We start from the raw sequence: 25314 nt of genomic DNA, 5'->3' as shown, positions 1-25314 counted from the left end.
ATTGAATGTTGACGGAGTCCGTCTGTCTTTAGCCATCTGTCGTGCTTCAGTATATCCTTGTTTGCCTCCGCTTGTAACCTGAGGGGAATTATGTTTGACCAGTACTTAAAGTTAATGAAACAATCTATTTCTCAAAAGTTTGTTCTGGGCACCTTGGGAATAATCACCAAGACAACCCCTCAATATGTTTTCTGAAGAGTGGATTTCACTAGAAGGTGGGTTAGTCTTGGAACTCACGCAAGGCAACTTTAAGTCAATCCAACTGTATGGATTTCAAAGATAGCAGTACAAGAAAAACTATACATGGGTTTGTACAACTCAGTTTTGAAGTGTTGACCTTCGTAAAAGATCATGAATGTCAGTCTGCCATGGATACGTAAATCATGTTGTACAAACACTGCACAGTAATGGGAGAGAGCAAATTTTATTATAACATGCACAACAACATGAATAAGTCACAGAATTAATAAAGCAGGCCAAAAAAGAATATGTGCTGTGCTGTTCCAATTATATGAAGTTCAGAACTTAGCAAAATTAACCTAAGTGGGGCGATAGCATCAGGGTCAGCCTGGGGGAGCTGCCTGCGGTGCAGAAGACCTTCTGTGTCTCGAGCTGGGTGGTCATCACACGGGTGTGTGCAGATGTAAAAGTTCGTCAGGTTGTACACGTACAATCTGAATTTTATCCTGTGTAAGTTGTATCTCTGGTTTCTGTAAAACAGAGACCTCACGGCACAGAGTCAAGGCACAGCTATACCAGCACCTGGGCCCACGCAAAGGCTGGGGTGGGCCTTGCCCAGGGAGTGTTTGGGGAACTGGGGGGTGTGTGCAGTGGACGAAGTTCCTGCTCTTCGAGGCCTATTGTGCCTACCCTTTATTCCTTTATTCCTCCAATGAATGCTGTCTTTGAAAGAGTTAGATTTCGGTTTTATACCAACTAATGTGCTTCTTCGTGAATCCCTCCCCAACCCTGAAGGTCTGGCCAGGCCTGCGCCCTGTCTCACACATAACTGCTGCCACGGCTGCTGGATGCATGGTGTCTCATGACAGCAAAGGGTGGCAGCTACCACTGATGCTTCACCAGAGCTGCAGCCGTATGGAGGTTTAAGTCACTGGGGCGTCCGCATTCTGCTTCTCCATCTAGGGTCCATCTCTGGGAGTGAAGAAACACAGCTGGGGGACCGGTGGACACTGCTGCCTACCGCAGGGCTTTGACACCGACAAATGGGTTGAATCCTGGCTCTGCAGGCTACTGCCCCTAGGACTAAGTCACTCAACATCCCAGCACTTCTTAACCTTTGTAAAATGGGAACACTCATATCTACCAAAGCTGGTCTTCTCAGCATTTCCCAAATTGCCCACATTTGTCCTCACCCAGGGTGATGGGGATGCTTCCCATGTGACGGTTATGCGCAGAGTACTGTGGCAGGTGTTGGAGGTGAAGTCTGTCAGCTCTCCTGATCCACACAAAAGGAGATATGGATTTTTTGGTCTCAATCTTTTGAAAATATGTTTTATGGTCAGAAGCTCTGAAAAGAAGAAACTCTATTGTCGTTTTGCTATGTACCTTCTAATAGCTCTTTGAGCCTGAGATTCTTATCTATAAAGGAAGAAGAGGGTATCTACCTTCAACGGGCTGTTGTGAAGTTAAATGAGACAGTGCAGCCACAAGTGTGCACCTGATAATGCCAGGCAGGTGGACAGAGAAAGGGTTGCAATTGAGAAGGGAGAGTTGTTTATTCGTGAAATATTTTTTTCCTTTTTTCCTTTCTCACCCAAGACTATTTTGATGATAGTAGCATTTTGGGGTAAAGAAGCAGAAAGGAAGAATGACATGCCATCAGTTACTCCTACAGCGTGGCTATGAAACCTTCATGGCCTGGGACAGGCTGGTCGTGTGTTATATAATTATGTAATTATATGTATTATAGATTGTCCAATTAAAGAAAAAGCATGCCTGGGTTTATTGTGTTTGTTATTATCCAGAAGGCAACCATACCGTATTTGAAAATATGGACAATTAATTATACATCACAAAATAACCAGTTGTTATTTGAGGGAATGATGTTCTGATTAGTCATGATTTTTTAACTTGTAACCTTTTTTATCCCAGCCATCACTGTTTTATAGAACATGTCGCTGATTCAGTTAAAAATGGTTGCAGTCAGGAATTCCTGTTAACACTTTATGATGTTGAAGTTGGATAAGTCTTTTTTTTTTCCTGGAAATTTAAGACTATCTTCCTTAATATTTAAAAATAGTAAGGAATTTTATACACACACTCCAAATGTTAAGCATAGATAATTACCTTGTGGTCAGAATTTGATGGTTTTATGTTATTCAGCAAAATATAATAACATATTCTCTCTAGCAGCAATTTTGCACCAAAATTTCCCATTAAAAAGACCAGTTTGTTTAGGGAATTTTTAAGCCACATCTGTATGTAATAATTTCTGAAGATTCTAAAGAATAGTCTAATAAAACTCAAAGTAATACCTCAGCTATCTTCAGACTAATGTTTATAATTATCCAAGAATTGATATCATCTGTTAATTCCATAAATCTAATGGCAGAAAAAGTATTGTCAGGAACCCAGAGAAAATCAGAAGAAATGGAACCTCTTAGGAATTCTGAATCTTTTCCACCAAGATATGCAGCTCGACTGGTTTAACCCCCACATGCTTGCTCAGAAGGTAGTTTGGGGCTACCCTGTGATATTCATTTAGTTCCCGCCTTCTGCTATGTAAAAACAACATGGCAAAGAGCAGCATTGCTTATAAGTCACTGAAACCTGAAACACACTTCATGATAAGGTGTGACGATTTTAATGTAGGCTGCAGGCCCCGCATATCACCTGTGAGCATGGTAGGAGTGTGGGCAGGGGAGGTTGGAAGTTGATGTCCTGTAATGGACAGTTCTGGAGCACAAGCTCTACAGAGAGGCTCACGTGATACACAGAATAAAGACATTTTACATGCACACTTATAATTGTCCTTTTTGGTGTTGGAAGGGAATTCATTATCTTACAGAGCTGAGATGTACTTTGAGGTATACAACTCAGAAGGTATAGAAGTAAGATCATTTAACCTGATAAGAATGAGTGGAATTATAATCTTTAAGGTGAGATATAGTACTGATCTTGATAAGTGTGTTTCTGGAATTATTAAAATTAATTATAATCATAGTTCCTGCAACTGTGTAGAATCTTACATTTCCAACACACTTTAGCATCTATCGTCTTATTTGAAGCACAATAATCTCACCAGGTCACTGATGTAGGTCAGCAAGCCTGTGTCATTTCTGAAGATGTACAGTGATGATTTTAGCTAGTTAGTCAAATAATGCAAGGGGTCACTAAACAAATGCTGTATAGTTATTCCTGCTTTAAAAAATGTCATTTACTAAGTGAAAGAAGACAACATGAAAAGGCTACATGCTGTATTATTCCAACAATATGACATTCTGGAAAAGGTAAAATTATGAAGACAGTGAAAGGATCAGAGGTTGCCAGGCGTCCCTGGGGAGGGAGGATTTGTAGGGCAGTGAAACTACTCTGTGTGATACTGTAATGGTGGACACAGATCATTATACATTAGTCCAAACCCACAGCATGCACAACACCAAGCGTGACCCCAAATGTAAACTATGGACTTGGAGGGATAATGATGTCAGTGTAGGTTCATCTGTCATAACAAATGTACCTCTCTGATGCAGGGTGTTGGTAATGGGGTAGGCTGTGTGTGTGCAGGGGCAGGGACTATGTGAGAAATCTTTGTCCTTTCCTCTCCATTTTACTGTGAACCTAAAACTGCTCTTTAAAAAATAGTCTTTTTTTTAATTCAGGTCATTTACTACATATAAAAAGGAGCAAATAAAACAACAACAAAATTTTATTCTGTAGCTTCAGATCGCACCAGTGAACCTAAGCAGCTCTCACTCAGGCCTTCCCATGGTGATATGTTAATAGTTAAAAGTTCAGATGCTGACACCCTGGAAAATAATTCCAAAGGCATGCTGGTCTCATGATCATAGCATCCACTTCATGTGTAAATGTGCTTTTTTAAAATATTTAGATGAGCTTGAATCTGATCACGTCCAAGACCTCTCTTCATTTGGTGTAGAATGCCTTTGTTCAAACTGTGGGAGAACACGCAAATACCACCCCCTTTGCTCTAGTTTAGCTAAATTCCTGAGGCTGGCTTGGACCAGAAACAAAATCCCTGAAATGGTCTCAATCTTTTCACCTCTTCCTTTTTCCTTCTGGCTGGTGGTCTTGAGGGCCTCGGAGACCCCTCAGGCAGAAGAGAATGGCCACCTTCCCAGTTCCCTTTCAGCACATCTCTGAACAGAACGGCTAGTCAGACTAACTGTCCTCATGAAGTTGCACGCGACTCAGCCAGTGACACCGAGAGCATGGCCGCCTGGCTGTGGGTTCACAAACAAGACAATTTCTGACATGCTTTTTTTCCTTTTGCTGTTGAATGCAAAATATGCATGGATAGCCAAAGCAGAAATCTTCCATGTGCAGCGTGTTCAGTCAATACTGATTATTAGTGACATATAGCGGCAAACCCACAGTTCAGGTTTAACCTCTATCCCTGGAATTTGCTGGAACAATCATAATGAGGGTGCTAATGTACATCCTGGAATACCTAGCACTTATCTTAAGACAGGGAGATATAGGTGGTATCAAGTAGTCAACTAGCATTAGTCTTATCACCAAACTAATCACTGATTAAGCCACCTGGATAGCCCACCTCAAGTCAACAAGAGTGTTGACATGTGAGCAAGTGTTGACAAATGCCCGGTGGGACAGAGTATGACAAAGGTGAGGAAAGGCAAGGCTGGCTGCCTGCTTCCTTTTACGACTGTTCATATTCTCTCCACAAAAGGTCAATAATGATTATATTTATCAACACACAGAAAACGATGCATTCTCTACAAGACTGCGTCAACATGATAAAATAATCTATTTCCTAAGACCTCTATATCTTAGTATCTCTTCCCTGAAAAAAAACCCATTGTCCATAAAAATTATAAAATTACATATTCAAAAATGACACATTTTTAATGTATATTTTTTAATTTGGTTGATTTTTTAATATTAAATTTTGACTATAAAGACTTTATAGTGTTAAGTTGTCAGGTTAACATAAAGATTTCAAAAGTAATTCCCAGACATGTGAAAAATTGTTCAAAGGGAGAACTGAGGCTGATTTTGGAGCAAAGTAATTACCATCAGAGCAGCCCTATGGAGAGGGAGGGTCGACTGAGGTTTTAATTAGGTTCTAGTTGAATTGCAAAGATAATGGTTTTAGCTGGTGGAAGGAGTGATGCTGGTAAACGGATTAGGTGCACTTCTCAGGAGATTTTTAATAGGTTTCACATCTTTTATCAACTGGTGCAAGTCAGGAGTAGGACAAAAAAGAAAGGTGATTTCATGGGGAAATATCTAATTAAAATATTAATTCAAAAACAGCCAGCTAGCACACCTGACCTGTAGCCAGGTGGTGGAAGGCAGAGTTCCTTCCCTTATTTTTAAACCACATGTAAAACAGTCACTTAAATCCCAATAAATTATTGAAATTTTTATTCTAAAACATTATCCATGAATTTTTTTTACTGTTTTTATTTACATCAAATCATTTGACTTTACATCATTTTCTGATTTTAAACATTAACGTAATGCCAGTGCCCAGCCAAAACCATCTGTAGAATGCTAGGTGGACAGTGCACTCAAGTAGTCTTTAAACTCTAATAGCAGGAAGGCCACTTAGTACTTTTCCGAGACTGAATTTCATTGACCTAATTTTCAAGTGGTATACTGTGAAATTCAGGATTTCACTCTCTGTCAACTTCCATAAAAGGGCTGTAACTAGATATATGGTTTGTTAAGAATTCTCATGTATACTTCCTCTTGGTGATCACATAATTTGTTTTTACCTTTCTCATCTACAAAATAGAATTTCATGTCATTGCTGTATACCCAAGATATTCCCAGTTGCTTTTTTTGTGTTCTTAGCAGCTTTGGCACCATCCTCACACAGAAAGGTTGGCCTATCTCACACCTGTCTGCACTTGATAATAAAGTTGTGCACTCAGGACCCAGCACCTGCCAAGCCTGCTGGAGCAACCTGGTGTTCCAGGTGCTGATGCAGGCCCTGGAACCCCCTGTGCTTGTCTGCAGACTGGAGTCATAGGTGGTGGGAACTGCTTCCATCACTGACTCCAGGTGTCAACCAGTTCCTTAACCTCTCAGGCTCCCTTCTTTATTTTTATTAAAAATAAATTATTGGATAGGTAATTTAAAATAAGTACTATATAGTAAGTGTTACAGTATATACAATATGTTTAAAAATAATTATTCGTGTGTAGACACACACATGTACTCATTCAATATTAGGAATGATTATTTTGGAATGGTAGAATTATACGTAGTATTTATGTTTTGTAGATTCTTTGTATATTTTCTACAATAACTATGTATTACTTGGGTAATCAGGAAAAATGGCCATCCAGAAACAGTTAATTGATTTTCCTTTTGCAAAAGGGTTTCCATGCAGTGACCAAAGGGTTTAACATTGCTCCCACCCCTGCGAAGCATGTCTCCCCTGCCCCCCCAGGGCAAGACTCTTGAGCATTTTCTTCCCCCACTGACTTATTCCGGACACCCAGAACAAACACTGCCTGGACACGTGGAAGCCCTCAATAAATATTTTTTGAGCAAATAAATAAACTTTAATGGCTCCTGCCCTGAACTGGTAACCCCCCAGGAGGGGTGGGAGGGGCAGCGTGGTGTTCACTCACTCACATGAAGGAACTGAGAAATGACGTGGTGCTTCAGCACAAGTCGTGTTCATTCACACTCCTCTCACAGTTTTCGGCAGCCCTCCCAGCCCCGTGGAAAACTGCGCGCGTCAGAGGAGAGGATATGCATGCTCTCCCCTGTTTGTTTTTCCGCTAGGCGATCTGTGGGAGACCTCCGAAATGCAGAGCGCATTGGTGTTATTGTGGCCCATGCTTATGAGGGATTTAACAAAATAGACAGGATTGCCTCTACCATACCTGTGTTCTAGAGATACTTTTGGGGCGAAATGAGGTGAGGTGTGGCAAGGGCTTTAGAGTGATCCAGTACTACCCCTATTATGATGTTCCTATGAGTGGCTCTCTTTATATCAGAAGAATTTTAGAATAACTTAGGAGGAAATTCTCATTGGCAGGTTCCTTCAAGTCAAAGTAGGATGTAGTGAAAACAGAATAGGCATCGGCTCCCTCAGTGGGCTCCGTCTTATTAGGGTAGATCTCGTCGGTTGGCCAAACAAAGCCTGTTTTAAAGGCTCCGTTGTATAAAATAAATACCACATTTATACATAGAGAAAGAATAGTTTGCCTGCTGAGTTGTCGTTGTCATTAATAAAAATATCTTGCAAATTTTGAACACCTGATTTGAAAACATTGGTACATGTTCAGGATTCATTGTATATACCCTCTTGATCTCAGCGTAGGAAATCCACAAAGCTGCCCAGGCCCTCTTGTCATTGTGTGACCAGATATGGAGGGATGTAAACAACCTCCCTTCTTCCCTGTCAGTATAATCACGTCCTGCACTGCCCCTTTCCCTCACCTTGACTGATGCCACCCCAGGTGGGGTCCCAGTCTCTCCCTGTCAGACACACGCACACCCCTTTAATCTATATATTCCTCTACGTCAATCTTTCAAATATTGCCCTTTTTGCCTAAATAAAATGTTCTCTCCAACTTGTTATTTGTGATCCAAGAAAGATTATGATCATGGTACACCACCACTGTACATGTTTTAAGAAGGAAAACCATATGTTTTGCTACTAAATTTGTCTCAATAAAGGGCCAGTATGAATCTCTAGGTGCTAATCTTAGAGAAGAGGACTGAAGATTGGGAGGAGAATCTATTTCCTATTTTCTACCACTTTAATAGTTTGACTTCTTTTTTTTTTTTTTTTTAACCTTGCCCATAGCTTACTTTCATGATATTTTTTAAGTTATCCATGTGGTGGTAGGGTTGAGTTGAACTGTTTTCAAGTACAAATATACAAAATTTCAGCTATTTTATGGATTAAAATAAGTATCATGGGCCAGCACAGCCCAAGCATCTGAACACCGTTTATAAGACAATTATCCTCTTCAAGTTTCAATACAGTAACTGGCTTATAGATAAACTTTTGGATTACAATCTGTTTGTCAACTGTCGAGAGCCATATTGATTAAAATCAACAGATGTTCAAATTTCAGTATTGAGACCATGTGGATTATCTAGTGTTTCCTAAGAAAGTAAGATATTATGGATGTCCATTTCCTAGCTCTAGACTCTGCAAGCAAATAATCATCTCCCCATAGTGTGACACCTAAATAGTTAATCCAATATGTCAGACAACCCCATTTAATATGCAGAGACTCCTTGAAAATATATGTAATATATATCTATAAACATATTTATATACTGTGTATAGTAAGCATACATTATACTATGTATTTCACTATATAGTAAACTGTATAATACTTGCACTTTTCAAACAAATATTTTGCACTTTCCCTACCATAGTGAAACTTTGTTTCTTTATCCCTTACTATAACAATATTAATATGTAATTAATATAATAGCAGTTATTTTCCTACATTCTCAAAGAGGTTAATCAGCTTATCTGAATACACAAAATTTGTTTCTAATATTAAACACAGTCATATTTCATGATGCGAGATACAATCACTGGAGTACAGCAGTGGTTCTTCTCTCAGTACTACAGGAGACCAGTGGCTAGGGATATGACGGGATTTTTTTTCTTTCCTTTAATGAATCAATTTCTGGGGCTTGAGGGCGTTGTTTTTTTGTTTTAGTTTGATTTTTTGATATACAGCCAAGGAGCATTTTACAACCACATGTGATTAAACACACACACACACACACACACACACACACACACGCATGCACACAGTCCCTGGCTAGGGCGGGGTGGGGCTGGTGAGATGAGCTATCTATGAGCCACTTGTGATCAGTTTTTCCCACTGACCGGAATTATGTTTCCAGGAGCATAACTACATTGTTTCCTACACATAAATCAATGAGTGGCTCTCATACTTTATTAAAAGGATGTATTGTTAACACTTTTAAAGAAAAGGTTGCAATTCAAGTTTACAGTTTCCAGCCTGTACTTGTGTCATTTTAAAAAAAACGTAAGATGGCAAAGGAAATGTTTGCATCAGTTTAATAGGCATTAGCTTTATTTTTCAAATTGTTCTGTTTTAAAGTGTCCATAGGGTTGGCAGTTGCTTATTAAATATAAGGCATCCATCATGATGAAATAGTTGTTTACTTCCTTTGCATATTTCCTCTTATCGGAAAAAAAAATCCATTTGGTCTTCTAGCAAAATACAATCCACTTTCCTTTGTTATGTGTGAGTTTTTATAAAGCGTATTTGTTTAATATCCCCCAGGGCAGAGGTTTAGAACAATTGCAGGATTAGCAAGAGAAACGTGACATATAGTAGCCTCTCAGGTCATCGCTGTATGTTTGGTATATTGACTATTATGAATTTATCTTATCCTTGTTTAGCCTCTACACAGCAAGTGAGCCTTCCCCAGTCCTGTTCCATTCATATTCCTCTGCATTCATTCAGAAGTCTGGCACTTCCTTTGCCTGGCAGATTAAAGCGGCAGAGTGGGATCTTTTGATGATGTGCAAAACAGCTTTCTTAGACTAAGCTCCTTAGGCTATGCTAACCACTCAGAAATTGAACTACTGCTCATTTGCCCTAAAATTAACCAGAAGCTTGGTCTTATTTTCCTTCCTGACAAGTTTTTAAATTTTTTTAAAGCTTAAATGGTTTTTTTGGTGGGGAGTTTTGGTTGGGTTTTTTTGTTTGTTTGTTTTGGGGGTTTTTTGTCTTTCATTTTTAGTAGATCAGGGAGAGAAAGGAAGTATGGGGGGAGGGGGAAACAGCCCAAAAGAAAATATGTAAAACAATGAAAAACACAGAATTGTGCTGCTGCTTTCTGTGCTAACCCATCAATAGGTGTTAAGTTGTGATGTTGATCCTTTTTATTATGTGGCTTATCTACCATTCCATTATCTATTATTTTCTTCATTTACTAGAAAAGGTGTTTATTATCACAGGTGACAAAACACAGAAGAGAAAACAAGCAGAAAGGTTACATTTAGTCACTTTAAGTGGGTTTCATATTTGCTTTTTTGCTTTCATTCCCAAGCCAGAAGCCCCTACACCGAGGAAGAGAGAGCACAAATTGCCTTTCTCAGGTGCACACGGCTGAGATAGGCCGGGAAGAACAGGTGCTGAGCCCGTGAAAAGATAAACATTAAGTCACTCTTGGTCAAACAGAATTTAGCTAAAGAAGGACTCTTGAAAATACCCTTGTTCTACTACTGTTCAAATATTTACTAATAGAACCTGGAAGGAAGAAATTTTGGTCACCTCATGTAGAATTCCTTGTCCTTTTCCATCTTTAAATGATGTCTCAAAGACCCAAGAGAAGGGGGTAGTTTAAGAAAGAAATGTGAGCTTTGCTTATGGGGTTTCAGGTATACCTAGTGTGGGCTTAATTAAGCAAATGCAATTTAGCAGTCTTGCATTTGGTAAAACATTCTTTTATGTGTCGTGAGTGTTTATTTTAGGAGATGACTTGCCAGTGGGGCAGATTAGAATGTTTACTACTATGTGACTTTCATCCCTCACTGCGGCTCTGTTAGCTGTTACCCATGCCAGGGTAGATACGGGGAGGCTGTTAAACCCGAGCATGACAATTTACGAAGAAATAGGAAGTTTGAGTTAAGCAGATGTTTGTGATACAGTTTGCTTTCCACATATCTGAACCTGTGTTGCCGCGTACTTTCAAAGCTTAGCGTTATTATTTGCACATCTATGAATTATTGGAAGATTTTCAAAAGCACAGTACAGTGACCCGGGAAAGGACAGACACACACTAGAAGTTTAGCCAGGAGTTTATAAAGACATTGCTAATGACTCATATTACATTATCTCTATCTGACAGGTCTTTTTGGCAAGTTTTTATTGTTTTCTATTCTTTGATTTGAAGCAGCAATCCCCCACCCCTTGTCACAATGAGTGGTGGTGCTGGGAGCATTCATTCATTTAGGCCCATGGCTCAAGTAATAGTTTAGTCGCTTCCTCTCTGAAGGTAGGGAAGTTAATGAGAAACACAGATTAGGATCCAAGAGCTATTCTGAGATTAAGATAAGGTGTTCTAACAAAAAGCTTATGGGGAAATGAAAGGTTGAGAAAATAATTATACTTTTGGGGTGGGGGAAGTGTTAAATGAGGCTCACTAACTTTTAAAAGGTTTTGTATGCCTTTAAATCATCACATTCTCTGCCGTGTAAGCATTGTGAATGCAATGTCATCATTATAGTATTTACCGATCAATCAATTTACGCATCTTGTTTAAACATCCTTTAGAATATATATAGTGTCTATATAAAGAAAATTCCAGGGTCATTTGGGGTTTTGTATGAATAGTTCCCATGTTTACATGTGAAAATGATCACTGGTGAAGGAAAACCAGAGCTTTCAATATCCTATTTTGGTTACACTCTCTGTAAAAAATCTGTGAAACAGTGGAATCATCTTAGCTGGGAGAACAAACTGTCAGACCATCCTGTCGTGGCAGAACTCGAGCATAACCGTCCCACGTGGGGATGCGTTCAGAGCCAGCTGTTGGAACGGAGCACTGGGGCCGCAGTGCTAAGTCCCTGCGGGGACTTGGGGAACGTGCCCTTGTCTCCAGATGGCAAGCCCTTTGGGGTAGAGCCCTGAGATTCTGAGAAACATGAGGTCTGCTTTATTTAATTTCCTCTCATTTACCAAGAGTCACAATCTATTTCAGTAAATAAATTCAGGAAATTGGTAAAGCACTCTACTCCATCCGTTGTGTATGGGTCCTAACAGGGTTGTCACGTTCTTCCCGGCTCCCAGGCTGTTCACAGCCCCCCTCACTTGCCTGTGGCCAGCTTAGGACGCCCCTGGGAATGGATGCTTCTGAGCTTAAAGGACATAAACAAACAGAACAGTGCACTAGTTTCGCAGAGCAGTGCATTTCCTCTACTTTGTTAGTAAAGATTTCTAATTTTACAGATTTTTCTATATTGATTCTGGCATTCTTTTCAAATAATCCTTTTCACTTTTCACCCTGGGACTACTTTACACCCTAGGATAAAATAAAAGAAATGATCATTCATTCTGGGGCACCAGCAACCAGCTCTCCAGCCTCTAATCCTTTTTATCCTTTTTCTTTTTTTCTTTCTTTTTTTTTTTTTTTTTGGTTATTAAAACCCAAGCTGTGAGCTGATCTTAGTAGCATCAGTTGTGCCCAGAATCAGACTGATTTTTTTCCTACCTTCATCAGCCACTGCGTGTTGTTTTCCATGATGTTCTCCAGCACTTGCAGCCTCTGCACGGAGTCATCGTAATCCAGGGGCGCGTCCCTCTGCACAGCATTGGACACATAGGAGCTGGAGGAAGAGCGGCAGTTGTCCATCTCCGGCAGGAGGAACGTGTAGCTGCAGGAGCCGTGCTGGACCTGGTACTGCCTCTTCCCGATGCTGTCCATGCTCTTCCGAAAGTTATTGTAGGCTGCGGCCAAGACAAGATCACAGCTCAAAGTAAAGAAAACAATCTGCCACATTCTTTCTTTCTTCGGGTAATAAACCACCAGCTTAGCAAACCTCAAGGCACATTCGAGTCCAGAGTCCTGAGCTGCCGTCTGAAAGGCAGGGCTAAGCTGCCATGGCTGGGTCCATCGACGAAAAGTCTTTTTCCTCCTTTCCCAGTGACAAACTTGGTTTTCAATGCTGCCTTCCCTGCCGGCATGCAGTGAACTGTCAGATCGCGGTGGGAAGAACAGTCCTGCTCACTTGGGAGGGCTGCATTCGCTTTACAGAGCAGCCTTCTTGCTCCTTTGTCTCTCTCTCCCCCCAGATTCTACAGTGTCAGTATCCGAATCAATCACTTTCCTTTCCTTATATGATAAGTTGATAAGAGCAGCCAGACATGTGCAGGGAGCTGCTCCGCCCTCCTGGCTAACCCGTTATCTTCCTGTAGGGGGTCACTAGCCAGGCAACAGGAAAAATCAGCGCAGAATGCCTGCTGTCCAGCCAGGACTGTATATTGCAGAAACCCTCTGGGAAAAACTGATCAGTTACAGCACCCCTGGGCATTTCCTAGGCACCACCCTAATTAAGTATTTCCTAGAGAGAGCGGTTGGTCTCTTTTGTCTGAAACTGATTTCACAGTGCTAAGCTGGCAAAATATCTGAGGTAATAACTTTAATTTTAAAGTACAATGAAAGTTCCTGTTTTTTCCTTTAGGAATAAAAATACTACAAATATGTCAGGACTTCGGTTTATTTTTGTTATTACAAATAAAGAGGAAGAAGTTTGGCTCTTGTAAACTCTATGCCTTTGCATGGGGAAAAATAGTTTCACTGGTATTACTTGATTTTTGAACTATTAGCTAAGTTACAAAAAAATTTTCATTTTAAGAATTTGATAGGAAGACCTTGCTTTGTTAAATCACATTAGGAAGGTCAGTTTCTGAGCTCTGACATTTATTTTAAACAAAATAGCCACTTCAGTATTCAAAATAAACTGAAAATATACTGGACTGATTAACAATTCATTGAATTACTATGGAGAAATCAGAATTTAAGTAAGTATTGAGAGAGGAACACAAACTTCTTTATAACATCAGGATTTGTTCAAATCTCATCATTTTGTAATAATGTATTATCAATTACATTAGTCCCATGCAGTGTGGGCAAATCACTTCTTTTTAATTAAGCTCTGGTGTCCTTATCTTTAAAATTCAGGGGTTGCACTAACTTCCAAGACTTTTCTACTTCAATTCCCTGGCTCTGTAAGTCCTTCTAGTTACTTCCTTTAACAACTAAAGCTAAATACTTCAGAGATTAACAATATGTTAACTCACCAGCCCAAGCGTGTGTAGGGAAAAAACTTCCAGCCTTTGCTGTGATCTGTTTATCTCAGTGTACAAGATTTATTATTCCTGGTGAGAGTAGAATATCTGCTACACTGACTTAGTGGACCACATGTACCTGTGAAAACCAAGTATCAGTCTGTATTATGCAAGACCAACTTGCAGAGGATTAAAGAAATATGATTTTAATTCATAGGTGAATGTAGAATTAGTACATCTAATTTTTTTTCCTTAGATCTGTTTTCAGGAGACCTAATTAGACCTTTTAAAAAATTCATCCTGTCAATGGACTGACTCCCAAATTACTTCCAGAACAGGGGTTCTTCATAGACAGAACTCATGGGGCTCATGAGCTTGGATGGGAAAAAATACTTATCTTTTTCACTAAGCTCTAACTGAAATACAGCCTTTCCTTTATCTATGAATAGTTAACAAACAATAGTGTCAATATCTGTGACTTTCTCATCAATTGAAATCATAGATATTTTTATTTCCTATCACTTATACTTAGCACTACATTGTTATTAATATTAAACCCATCCCTAGATCTTGTTATTGAATATTTGAATAAAGTAGCACTGATCGTCTTCTGAGAAAGGGTTCTCTGGCACAGGAAAGCCAGAATGCGTGCCCTAAAAGGGTCACATTAGTAGAAAAGAGAGTTTGATTCCACCAAATTCCTGGTACATGGTTTCCACTAAGGAAACATATTGGAGAAAATATGCATATTCAGACAACGAACCGTAGAGCAAAGCATGTATATAACAGGTCCCGAAGATTAGGCCTGTATTAGAACCCCGGTTCTGTGTGACCTCCAGCACATGCTTAACTTCTTAAGCCTCAGTTTCCCCACTTGTAAAACAGAGATCATCCTTTCTCTGTAGGGTTTTTAGGTTTAAGATGATATTTAATCCTAAATGTTATTTAGGAATATTAATTCCCTCTTTATAGGCACTTTCCATTAAACGGAAATCAATTCTTCTGACCTCAAATAGTGTAACTGTGCAGTTCTCTGATTGAATGTGAAGCAATAGCCTGGAGTGCAAATTTTTTCTTCAAAATTTATTTCCTGTTTGAAAAAGCATATTATAAGGTATTGATATTACATACTGTCTTCCAGGCAAATAGAGTGGTTTAAAAGGAAGAAACAGGAATAGGACATACTACGAGTACTTTTTGCCTACCAGTTTTGTATCAGACACTCTTCTGGGCACTAGGGTTAGAGATTAATACTGCTGGGTTTCTGCCCTACAGAAGCTGATGGTGTATGGAGGGAAAGAGACCTGTAAACAAATAGGGTGCGATATGAGAAAGAACTGTGAGTACCACAGAAGGAAGACGATGTTGCTTGGGGGGGACCCTGGTCGGGCTTGCAGGTGGCATGGACCCTGTCCTCATCTGGTCCCTCAAGATCAGAACATGGAAGGAGCAGCTCTTTGTAGATTCCTAAATGGAAACTACTGGAACCGGAGAGTCAGGAGAAGCTCTAGTTAAACCAGGAGCCGGTAAACATTTTCTGTAAAGGGTGAGATAGTAAATACTTTGGGCTCTACGTCTCTGCCCAGCCACTCAACTCTGCTGCTGTAGCACAAAAGCAGCCGTTAGACAACACGTAAGTGGACGAGTGTGGCTGGGTTCCAGTAAAGCTTTGTTCATGGATATTGACATTTAAATGTCTCATAATTTTCACATGTCATGAAATATTCTTCTCTGGATTTTCTTTCCAACCATTTAAAAATGCAAAAACGATTCTTAGCTCACAGACCATTAGAAACCAGGCGTGGGCAGCAGTTTGCTGACCTCCGAGTTAGAATGGGGGTCTGCCGGGGGTATAGAAGTGGCCCGCACAGCATGCACCGTGCACAGCCAGCATAAACAGGGAGCTCCCCACTGCCTCAGCCCTCAGTGAGGCTTCGTTCAGAATGGGGAAGCATGAGACATGCCAGGGAAAGGGGCAGGAACATTGCCCAAAGAGAAAGTGCCTCTTTGAAGCTGGATATGGAATGCAACGTGGGGAAGAAGTACTTGGAAAATGGGCCCAGTGGAGGGCACAGGCTTCATTGCAGGAGCAGTGGAGACACTGGTGTGGTCAGACAGGGTCTGCAAGACCACTGACCAGGGCAACTTGGGAGAGCCAGCAGGCTCTCCAAGGAGCCTGGAGCCCGTGTGCCGTGGGCCAGGCCTTCCTGCTCCCTCTCACCCAGGCCCAGGGGAAGAGGCCAAAGACAGCTGAGAACGCCCTCCACTCTCAGGCCTGACTGCGGGTCTCAGAACTGCTCATTTCCAAGGAAAATCTTGGGTTTTCTTCAATGACTTATAGACAGGATAGCTTACAGCAGATGAGGCTATAAAATGAGAAATATTGTTGCAGGCTTCCCAAAAGCACCCTGCTTACCCAGCCATTTTTTTTTTTCCTAACAGTTCTGCTGAACAGCTTTGCACAGTGTTATTTTCCTAATAATGTTTGTTTTCTCCCCCATATTGTATGTCATCAGCTAACATTTCAGAGGCGCCCATTTATTCTCTGTAGAACTAAAAGACCAGTTACCTCACCCCTAAAGAAAGAGATCGACATTACAAAGGACCTCTGTGACTGGCCCCTTTGCTTCATTCTGCCCTGTTGAACAAAGGCCCTAGAACCCAAGGGTGTCCTGAGGGCTGTGGCCTCTCTGCCCACCCAGCCCAGGAGAGCAGGTCGATGGTGGCACAGACCTGCTGCTATCTGGGTTGTGGAATCAGACCCCACAGCCCAACAGAGGCTCCAGGCCCCCCAGAGCAAACTGTATGGCTGTTACAGAAGCCAGAAACCAGGAAAGGATGCCGACCTTAAATCAGCGCAAAGTGGGGCAGCCCCCAGCTGTGGGTTGCCAGACAGGATTTGCAAGCAGACCCACGGGACATCTGCTCTTCTCTAGTGGGCCAGTTTGATATTCAGTATTTAACCAGGTCAAGGGATGGAAGCAGGACCACCAGCCTGAGCCAGGGCCAGAGGTGGTGTTGCTTTCCCAACCTAGAGCATCCCAACAATACAGCATGACTGTGTGCTTTGAAAAAGCCCTGCCTAATTGAAAAACACGCGGAAAGTGCTCAGTTGTACTTAGAGGCACATTGGTGCCCTGCTTCTATAAGGTAGTTTGTGCGGGGGTGGTTTTCACTCAGGCCTGGGCAGCCCGACCTGAGCCAGTCTCCCGCCTGCCACATCAGTCCACCCACCTGCCAGAGTCTGCTGTCTTCACACCATCGCTGCCACACGCTTCAGAGGCAGTGACTGGGACAGGCTTATTTGGCCAGTCTGGCTTTAATTTTTGGAAAATGACATGTTGGTATATGAGGACATCCTAGTGCTGAAATACTCTAAAAAATGAAGGTGGGACACTGTGTTTTGATTTTAGCCATTTGCAGATGGGCACACTTGGGACTCTCAGGCGCCTGGCTAGAATCAAAAGGGATGTTTGAGACATCTTGGCCATCTCTTCTCTCTCCCTGTGCTCAGCTTAAAATTGGCTTACTAAAAGTCAGTCATTATATAGGGAAACCATTAGAAAGTTCACTGGACATACAACTATTGTTAGAGAAAAAGTTATTTTTGCTACTTTTTTCCACCCAAATTGTATGTAATAATTAATGAGAACTAAATAAGCAGACACAACTGGCAAAAAAATAATAATAATAATTCATCTTTCTGAAAGCAGGCTCCTTATAACAGTGATTCCTTTAGGTGCCTCACAGGTGATCTCTGTTTCTGCTCCATTGTGTATCTGTGGAACTGGATTTGAAGAACCACGATTGCGGTCTAGAGCCATTTTGCAAAAGCATTGGTGCGTCAGCTGTTGCCACGCTCCAGAGCTGCTCAGCAGTTTGAATTAATATTAAACCCTGAATCTGGAATGCTGTAAAAAATGATTTCCAGCCATGGGATTTGAAAAAAGTACCAAAGGAAAGCCCCTTCAAGTTACTGTAAAGATAGAAGAAAAGGAAGAAAATTATAAACACACATGTGTAAACATGTAAGGTAGATACAGCAGATAAGGAAAGCAAGGCTCCGCGAGGTGAGAGGACAAGAATTCCCTGAGCCAAGTGCATCTGTGTATCTTTCTTTTACGTTAAAGGTGACGGATTTAAGGAGAATTTAAAGCAATAATTTTACCCTAATTTTAACATGGCAAAACTCAACCTCCTTTGGAGAGGATCGAGAATCGCCTCCTAGTGCTGGCTGTCCCCTCTGTGCAGCACAAACACACATCCCTAGTGACAGAATCCATTTTACTGCCAAAGACTCTCTGTGGCCTTTGGTCATCTTGAGCTGGAGCCACTGGGTCAGAAACCAATTCGTTAATGCAGAATCGACGTCAAATTGTTACATGCTATAATAGCTTAGGACAGATTCCCCAGAAATCCAACGTATTGTCTAAATGCATCAGTTAAGCTTTACATATACATTCTGTATACATTTTCATTGTTTTGGTTCAGATGATTCTTTTCTGCTTTTTTTGCTTCTTTAATTTCATCCAGTGGAGATAGCTGGAACAGTGTAATGTACGTTTTGGAATAGAAAGTTTCTGAGATGAAGTACGACGCCTAGTGTAGCACACTTTCCTGTTGTAGTTCCAATTAAATATAGTATTTGACATAAAATAGCTGGGCCAGTATATTTAAGGTACAAATTAAAGGCCATCCACTTGGAATTGGGCATTGGCTCCATAGAATTCACCTTTGTAAAAGGTGAGGAACTGTATATTTTGTTAAAATAAGTATCTGACTGCCAAAGGAGGAGAAAAAGCTCTTTGCCAGATGTGTTTTCAGGCCACTTCCTTTCCTGGGAAACAGCCACTTCCCCTGCATTACCAGTTATGTTTTCATTCCTGGGTAGATAGAGTAAGTGCAGCGAATTAAAGGACCGATGCCTCGATAGTGTGGGCCTTATCTCTGACAATTATCTCCTCCTCGCAGCTGCATAACTTCTGTTTGACACAGAACCACAGAAACTGTTAGTGGGTTCATACTGAGGAAAGGATCGGCATTATTAATATGAGAAAATCTTTTTATTGTTCATGTGACTTCTCAGGTGCTTGGCATTCTTATTTAGGTGACAAGTTCCAAGTACTCATTCATTCTAACTTATCTGAGTGTTTACTATGAAATTATGTCTGAATGACATTTAGAAAGGACAGACTTTTTTTTAAGGAAACTTAAAAGATTCCTGTATCTTTTACAGTTTACACTGCCATGAACCAGGGTAACATCTGCTAAAGAACCTTTTATATTTTAAAGTCACGTTGTATATCATATGTGACCTTAAGGAATTTGAAAGGAAGAGTTTTTTATTTACTAGTAACTTGGATAAGATTTCACCATAAATTCCTTGAATTTTTTGGAATATTTTACTTTATATAATTCTCCAGTTATAAATGTTTTCTCCAAATGCTGTTTGATTTTTAATGTTTTCATTCTTTAATATTTTTATGAAATATTTTATCTTCCCTTCACAAAAACGCCAAAAAAAGATACAAATCACAACTTTAAAAAGGCAATGGATAAACTTCTAAAACAATTGATGAATGCATTTGTCTGATAATGTTTCTGCCAGTAATTCTGTGTCCTGTTTTCTCCCTGTAGAAAGAAATGCTAAACATTTTTTCCAGTGGATTGATATCAATGTTTATTCTTTACCCATGACCTATGATAAGTAAAATAAAATCTTCCTTTGACCAACACAATATTTCATTAGATATTGAGGTGGGTTGATTAGTTATAATTTTACATCAAATATTCCTAAATCCATTTCAACAAAATTATAGAAAATTCAGATTCCATTGCTTCTGAGAAATGTGCCCAGTCTTTGTCATAACCATTCCAATAAAGAACTATCTAAATTTATTACAGAATGAATTTATTTGAAAGTGGCTTAATGCCAACTAGATTAGTCTTCATTTAATCTAAATTTATAAAAATTTTTATCTTAATTATTGAGAAACTTTTTTTAAAAAGATAAAAATGTCATATGTGCTATTTACATTAAGATATATTATCTCTCTTGGTTATAGGTTAACATAAATAAAATTGCTTATGTCAAAAAATTAAAAAATGCACATGACCTTCTTTTGGTATTCCTGTCCATCTGGCTGACTTAATATGAAAAAATCTTCCTGTGGGAAATTAGGTTTGATTACAGAGTTATATGTACAAAAAGTAGTTTTTGAAGGATTTTATTAGATTTATAATAGTTATACATAAAAGAAAGTGATGTTTGCTTTAAGTGTATAAAAATACTCCATTTCATTCTTGTCCCCTCGTGAATCTTAGCTGTCCGATGATGGTTCAAACCTTTCATAATAATCTAATATGTATATTCTCCACTTTTTCTCTTAACTGCTATCTCAAGCAATTTGTTTGGTTTTCCATTAATAATAACCGTCCTTTCCCAAAATGTTCCATTTCAAGAAAAGGGTCTAAAGTCAAAGAAAGACTGATACAAAAGAGAAAGTAAAAGGAAGTAAACTATACAAAGACTGTAAAGAGAGGACATTTATAGCAGTATTAAGGTACCAAGTTCCTGACATCTGTTTCCCTCAAGAAAAAAAATTCAACAATGTTTTTTGAAAACCCAAAACTCTTCTAGTAGAATATTTACAGGAAAAAAAAGTACTTTCCCCCAAAATCCTGATGCACATTTCAACGACCTTTTTAATTTATAGATCAAAAAATCTTACTTGGCTACAATAAAAGTTATTAATAAAACAAAAATCTGCAAGAGATGGTACCCATTTGAGAACGCAAATATCAAACCCACTTGTAATACTCACTGTCTCCCTCTGCTGGTCTCATGACAAGTGACAGGCAAAACTATCCATGAAGTTGTTAATAGAAATGATAGGTAATTTAAAACCTAAGTTAATTGCAGCTAATATAACCTGGAATGCTTTCCAGCTTCAATGCGAAAGAACATTACACTATATGCAGAAATTAAACATCGACACGCACACACATGCACACTGTGAAAAAATATTTTTAAGCATTCATTTAGCATACACAGGGCTAGGAGCTTTTTCTGTATCCTCTGGTGATAAGGTTACTACTATTGTGATGGCAGAAAAAGTGGAGGTCTGTACTGACTGCCTTCATAAGGAGTGAATTTAGAGACCCAATCCTGCTGGCCCCAGGTTTACAGTCTGACGAGGCAGACAGATGTTTCCACATGCATGAACATTGTTGCACAAGGTGTTGGGTAGCACATGTGGGAACACACACATGGGAAGCTCCTGAACCAGGTAGGGGCTCAGTGAGCAGCAGGAAAGCTTTCAATGTTCATTTAGACCCAAATTGTTTACTCATTTAAAAAGAACATCCTGTGCCCTTCTCCCAGCTCCCGCAAACAGAGAGACCAAAACTAAGGGAAATTACATTCCAGGATAAGAAAATTGCTTGTGCAATTAAAAAAAAATACAAGACCATGGAACTTAAGGGAAATTAACTATAATTGAGCAAAGAATGAGAGGAAGGGGGTAGACCTGGAGATTCCACCTGGAACTAGCTCCCAGAGTCTGCTTAGGAATTGGGACTGTTCCTGAGGGGACATAGGGCCAGGGGAGTGTCTGAGGCAGGAGAGGGGCTGCAGTGCACAGGGGAGGGTGGAGGAGATGTGATTTGAGGCAGGGAGACCAGAGCAGAAGCTTCTACGGTAATTCAGGTCAGATGTTGCAGTGGCCTGAGCTGGAATATTAACACCAGGCTCGAAAATATTTAGAGGGACAGTCAGTTGTAGACCTTCTAGATTGATGGGCTGTGGGGATTCCAGTAATGGAATTGGTTTAGTATTGGGATTAACTGTTCCACTTTAAACAACTAAAAATGCTGGGTAAAATAATTTAAGAATCATTTTTAAAGCATCAACAAAATGACAAGAAAATAAGCAATATCGGGTCCAAATTTAAGTGAAGGCAGGAGTCAACTGGAATATTAAATAGTTTTCCCTGAGTCATTTGCCAAGCCTAGCAAACTTGAGCCTGCTTTTTCAAGGCCTGAGTGGCCCACACAGATGGGAGAGGCCAGTGAGAGACCGCCTTCCAGGAGGACTCTACCTGCAGTGTCCAGGTGAAGCAGGATTAAACCTGCCCACCCCCAGCCCTCCAGAAGAATGCAAGAAAATGCGCCATGACATTAAGCAGAACCAGAAAGGGGGAACCCATCCATGAGAATTGTAACTACGAGCTCACTGTGTTTAGTTGTACAGCACAAATTAGGTGGTTGGACAAAACCATCGTGAATTGTTCTAAAATGGTCCCAGGCTGATAGTATTAATTCCCACCCCCCACCCCCCACCCCGCCTCAGATTTGTGGTAGAAGCAAATGAGAACCTTTCTGAAAGAATACACCTTCCTCATAGGCCTCAAAAAATTCTTACAGACAACTTCCCAGGGAAAATGAACAACTCACAAAAATAAATAAGCATACAAGAAAACACAATGCCATTAACAAAAATCAGCAGGAAGAAGAAATAGCAAAAACAGACTGGCAAAAACTTCATATATGGAAGCAGTCGGACACATTTTATAACATAAGCTACTGTATTAGTTTCCTAGGGCCACCGTAGCAAAGTACCAAAACCGGATAGCCTAAAACAAGAGAAATTTATTTTCTCACAGTTCTGGAAGCTAAATGTCTGAAATCAGGGTGTTGGCAGGGCTCTGCCCTCTGCAACTTGCAGGGAGCCCTCCTCTACCCCTTCCAGATCCTTGGTGGTCTTCAGCTCACAGCCGCGGCGCTCCAGTTTCTGCCTCCCTGCGGTGTGGGTCTCCTGCTATGTCCTCCTGTCTTCACGTGGCCGTCTTCTTAAAAAGACACAGTCGCATTGGATTAAGAGCCGCCTTGCTCCGTCTGTACTGGTTCCATCTGCAGCAAGCCTAGTGACAAGGTGGCTGAGGTCCTGGGAGCCAGGTTTCATATCTTCTCTAGGGCGTACCATTCTACCCAAAACACTCACCATGTTTAAAGAGAGAAAATTTTGAAAACACTTAAAGAGGTTAGAAAACTAAAGAAGAAAAAAACCTTACAGGTTTGAGATGAAAATGTAAAGAATACAGTAATTGAAATGTACTGTTCGAAGATCGTGTTTAACAAGATTAGACACACCTGATGAAGGGTGACTCGATGCACTGAAAGGTAAGTCAGAAGAAGTCGTCGCAGGTGCAGCCAGAGGCCAGGCGCGAAGGGGGAAGGACTGCAGGGTGGAAGGCGGGGTTCTGGCCAAAGTCCAGCCGGTATTCCAGAAGGAGAAGAGAGGGAAGAGGGCAAGCAGTATTGGAGGACATAATCGCTGAAGATTTTCCCAAAATGATGAAAGACACCAAGCTGCAGATTTCAAAAAGCAACAGTGAATGATAAATACATACATACACACATTAATTAATAAGATTGGATAAGGCAGCAGGAGGGAAGAATCAAGAATTACCAATTCTCCAGTTTCTGCCCCAGCAGCTGGACAGACAGATGGTGACACTCGAAGGTCTGGGGAGGAGAACTAGGCAGGGAGGTGATGGATGCAGCTTCGTACAGGTTCAGCTTAAATCGTGAAACATCCAGGTAGAGCTTGCCTATTGATTATGTGGGTCAGAGCTCAAGCAAGCCTCCTGGGCTGGAAGCAGGAAGACCTGTGTTCATGATCAATCTCAATGCCAACCTCAAACGATCTTTAATATTGAACAGGGTATGAAAAGAATGAAGAACAGCTTTGTAAATTGCATAAAGCTTAGCAAGCTGGGTTTTTCTATTTACGGCGAAACAGCAAAGTGGCTCTGTCATCAGTGACCCTTGGCCAGTTTCACTGATGCAGGTTCTGTTCTCTAGACTTCAGCTCCAGAAGAGACAGATAATGAGGGTAGATAAAGAAGACCTACTTTGGGCAGTAAAAAGGTACTTCATAGTGCCTCTAAGATGTTACAAGTGATTAAAAATAGAATAAAATCTATAAGAGAATTATAGCATGGCAAATTTTCATACGTTTGTCATTTCTTTGAGGGCCTTTGTTGTGGGTTGAATTGTGTTCCACCAAAATTCCTGTGTTGAAGTCCTGATCCCCAGTACCTCATAATGTGATCTTATCTGGAAGGAGGGTCATTGCAGGTGTCATTAGTTAAGATGACGTCAGACGGAAAATAGTGAGGGCCTCTCGTCTAACATGACTGGTGTCTTTATAAGAAGATGCTGTATAAAGGCAGAGACACAGGGAGAATGCCATGTGACAATGAAGGCAGAGATCAGGGTGACGCTTCTACTAGCCCAGGAACGCCAAAGATTATACCCGCCAGAAGCCAAGGGAGAGTCCTTGGACAGATTCTCTCTCATAACTTCCAAAAGGAACCAATCCCGCCCCACACCTTGATCTCACACTGCTGCCCTCTGGAACTATGACAGACTAAATTTCTATTGCTTAAGCAAGTCAGTTTGTGCTACTTTGTTACAGCAGCCCAAGCAAACTAATACAGCCTCCAAAAAAATTAGTAATAGAAACGGAATTAAAACATGTTGCTACCATGCAGCCTCCACCAAACACTTTGGCCATTTGGTTTTTATGCTTCCTGTTTAACATTAGGGGAAAAAACAGACAAGGCAGCTCCTGGTTTTAATGATGGTGATAACTGTGCAAAACTTCATGCTGCAGCACAAAAACTGTTTCCTAGAAGTCCTGAGGCTCCTTAATTGCAGTCAACTGGTTTAAGACTGTCCTTCATGCAGACCCTGCCCAAACACCACTCCCTGCTTCTCTGCAGGAAGGATGGAGCCCCTGCAGCGGGCTGTGCCAACCTCAGGGCCCCTGCATTTGTCCTCTGCAGTGGTATTCCTTAACCTGCGGACTGGTTAAAGTCTGGCGTCATCCCGTGTTGGATTGCCGCTCCTGTTGTGGAAGGATCTCTGTGCATTCATCTCAGCTGCACCTGCTCACACAAAGGCAATGGCATATATGATGAAATCTGAGAGATGCCAATGCAGACCTCTCCTGTTCTGCAAAACTATTTATCTCAGCTACCTGCTGTGACAAGGCCTCCTTTGCCATCGAGCCTGAAAGTCTGCCACTGGAATCATGCTCTGGAGGAGTCGCAAGCCCTTCATCCCCAGCCCTCTTGAGTTCCCGTTGTATTAAATAGTAGACATGGCCAGGGGGCCGTGACATTGTCCTAAGCCCTAGACTAATGAACTGAATTAATCCTGGTAGCCAGACGCTGCTCACTTGGAGCATCTGCAGTGCCTGTGCCATGGCCTCCTTGCTCAGAGCTTCTGTCCTCCACACTGTGGTGCTGCTGGAGTGTTTTAAATGGGC

The 25314-nt window shown here is 40.8% G+C and overlaps 2 protein-coding genes across 4 annotated transcripts in view; one reads left to right on the top strand and one right to left on the bottom strand.

Annotated features, from left to right (window-relative positions):
- Positions 1 to 13281, bottom strand: part of ANGPT2 (angiopoietin 2) — a 49432-nt gene extending 36151 nt beyond the window's left edge. For both annotated transcript variants that reach the window (XM_045535646.1, XM_045535647.1), the window contains exon 1: positions 12403 to 13281. In XM_045535646.1, the coding sequence (XP_045391602.1) occupies positions 12403 to 12690 (288 nt within the window). In that variant the 5' untranslated portion in view covers positions 12691 to 13281. The remainder of the gene's footprint in view (positions 1 to 12402) is intronic.
- The window catches only part of MCPH1 (microcephalin 1), a 174496-nt gene that overhangs the window by 109887 nt on the left and 39295 nt on the right, over positions 1 to 25314 (top strand). The window lies entirely within an intron of this gene.

Source organism: Lemur catta, chromosome 22, assembly GCF_020740605.2.
Source record: "Lemur catta isolate mLemCat1 chromosome 22, mLemCat1.pri, whole genome shotgun sequence".
Lineage (NCBI taxonomy): Eukaryota > Metazoa > Chordata > Mammalia > Primates > Lemuridae > Lemur > Lemur catta.
This window is presented reverse-complemented; position numbering and strand designations above follow the sequence as displayed.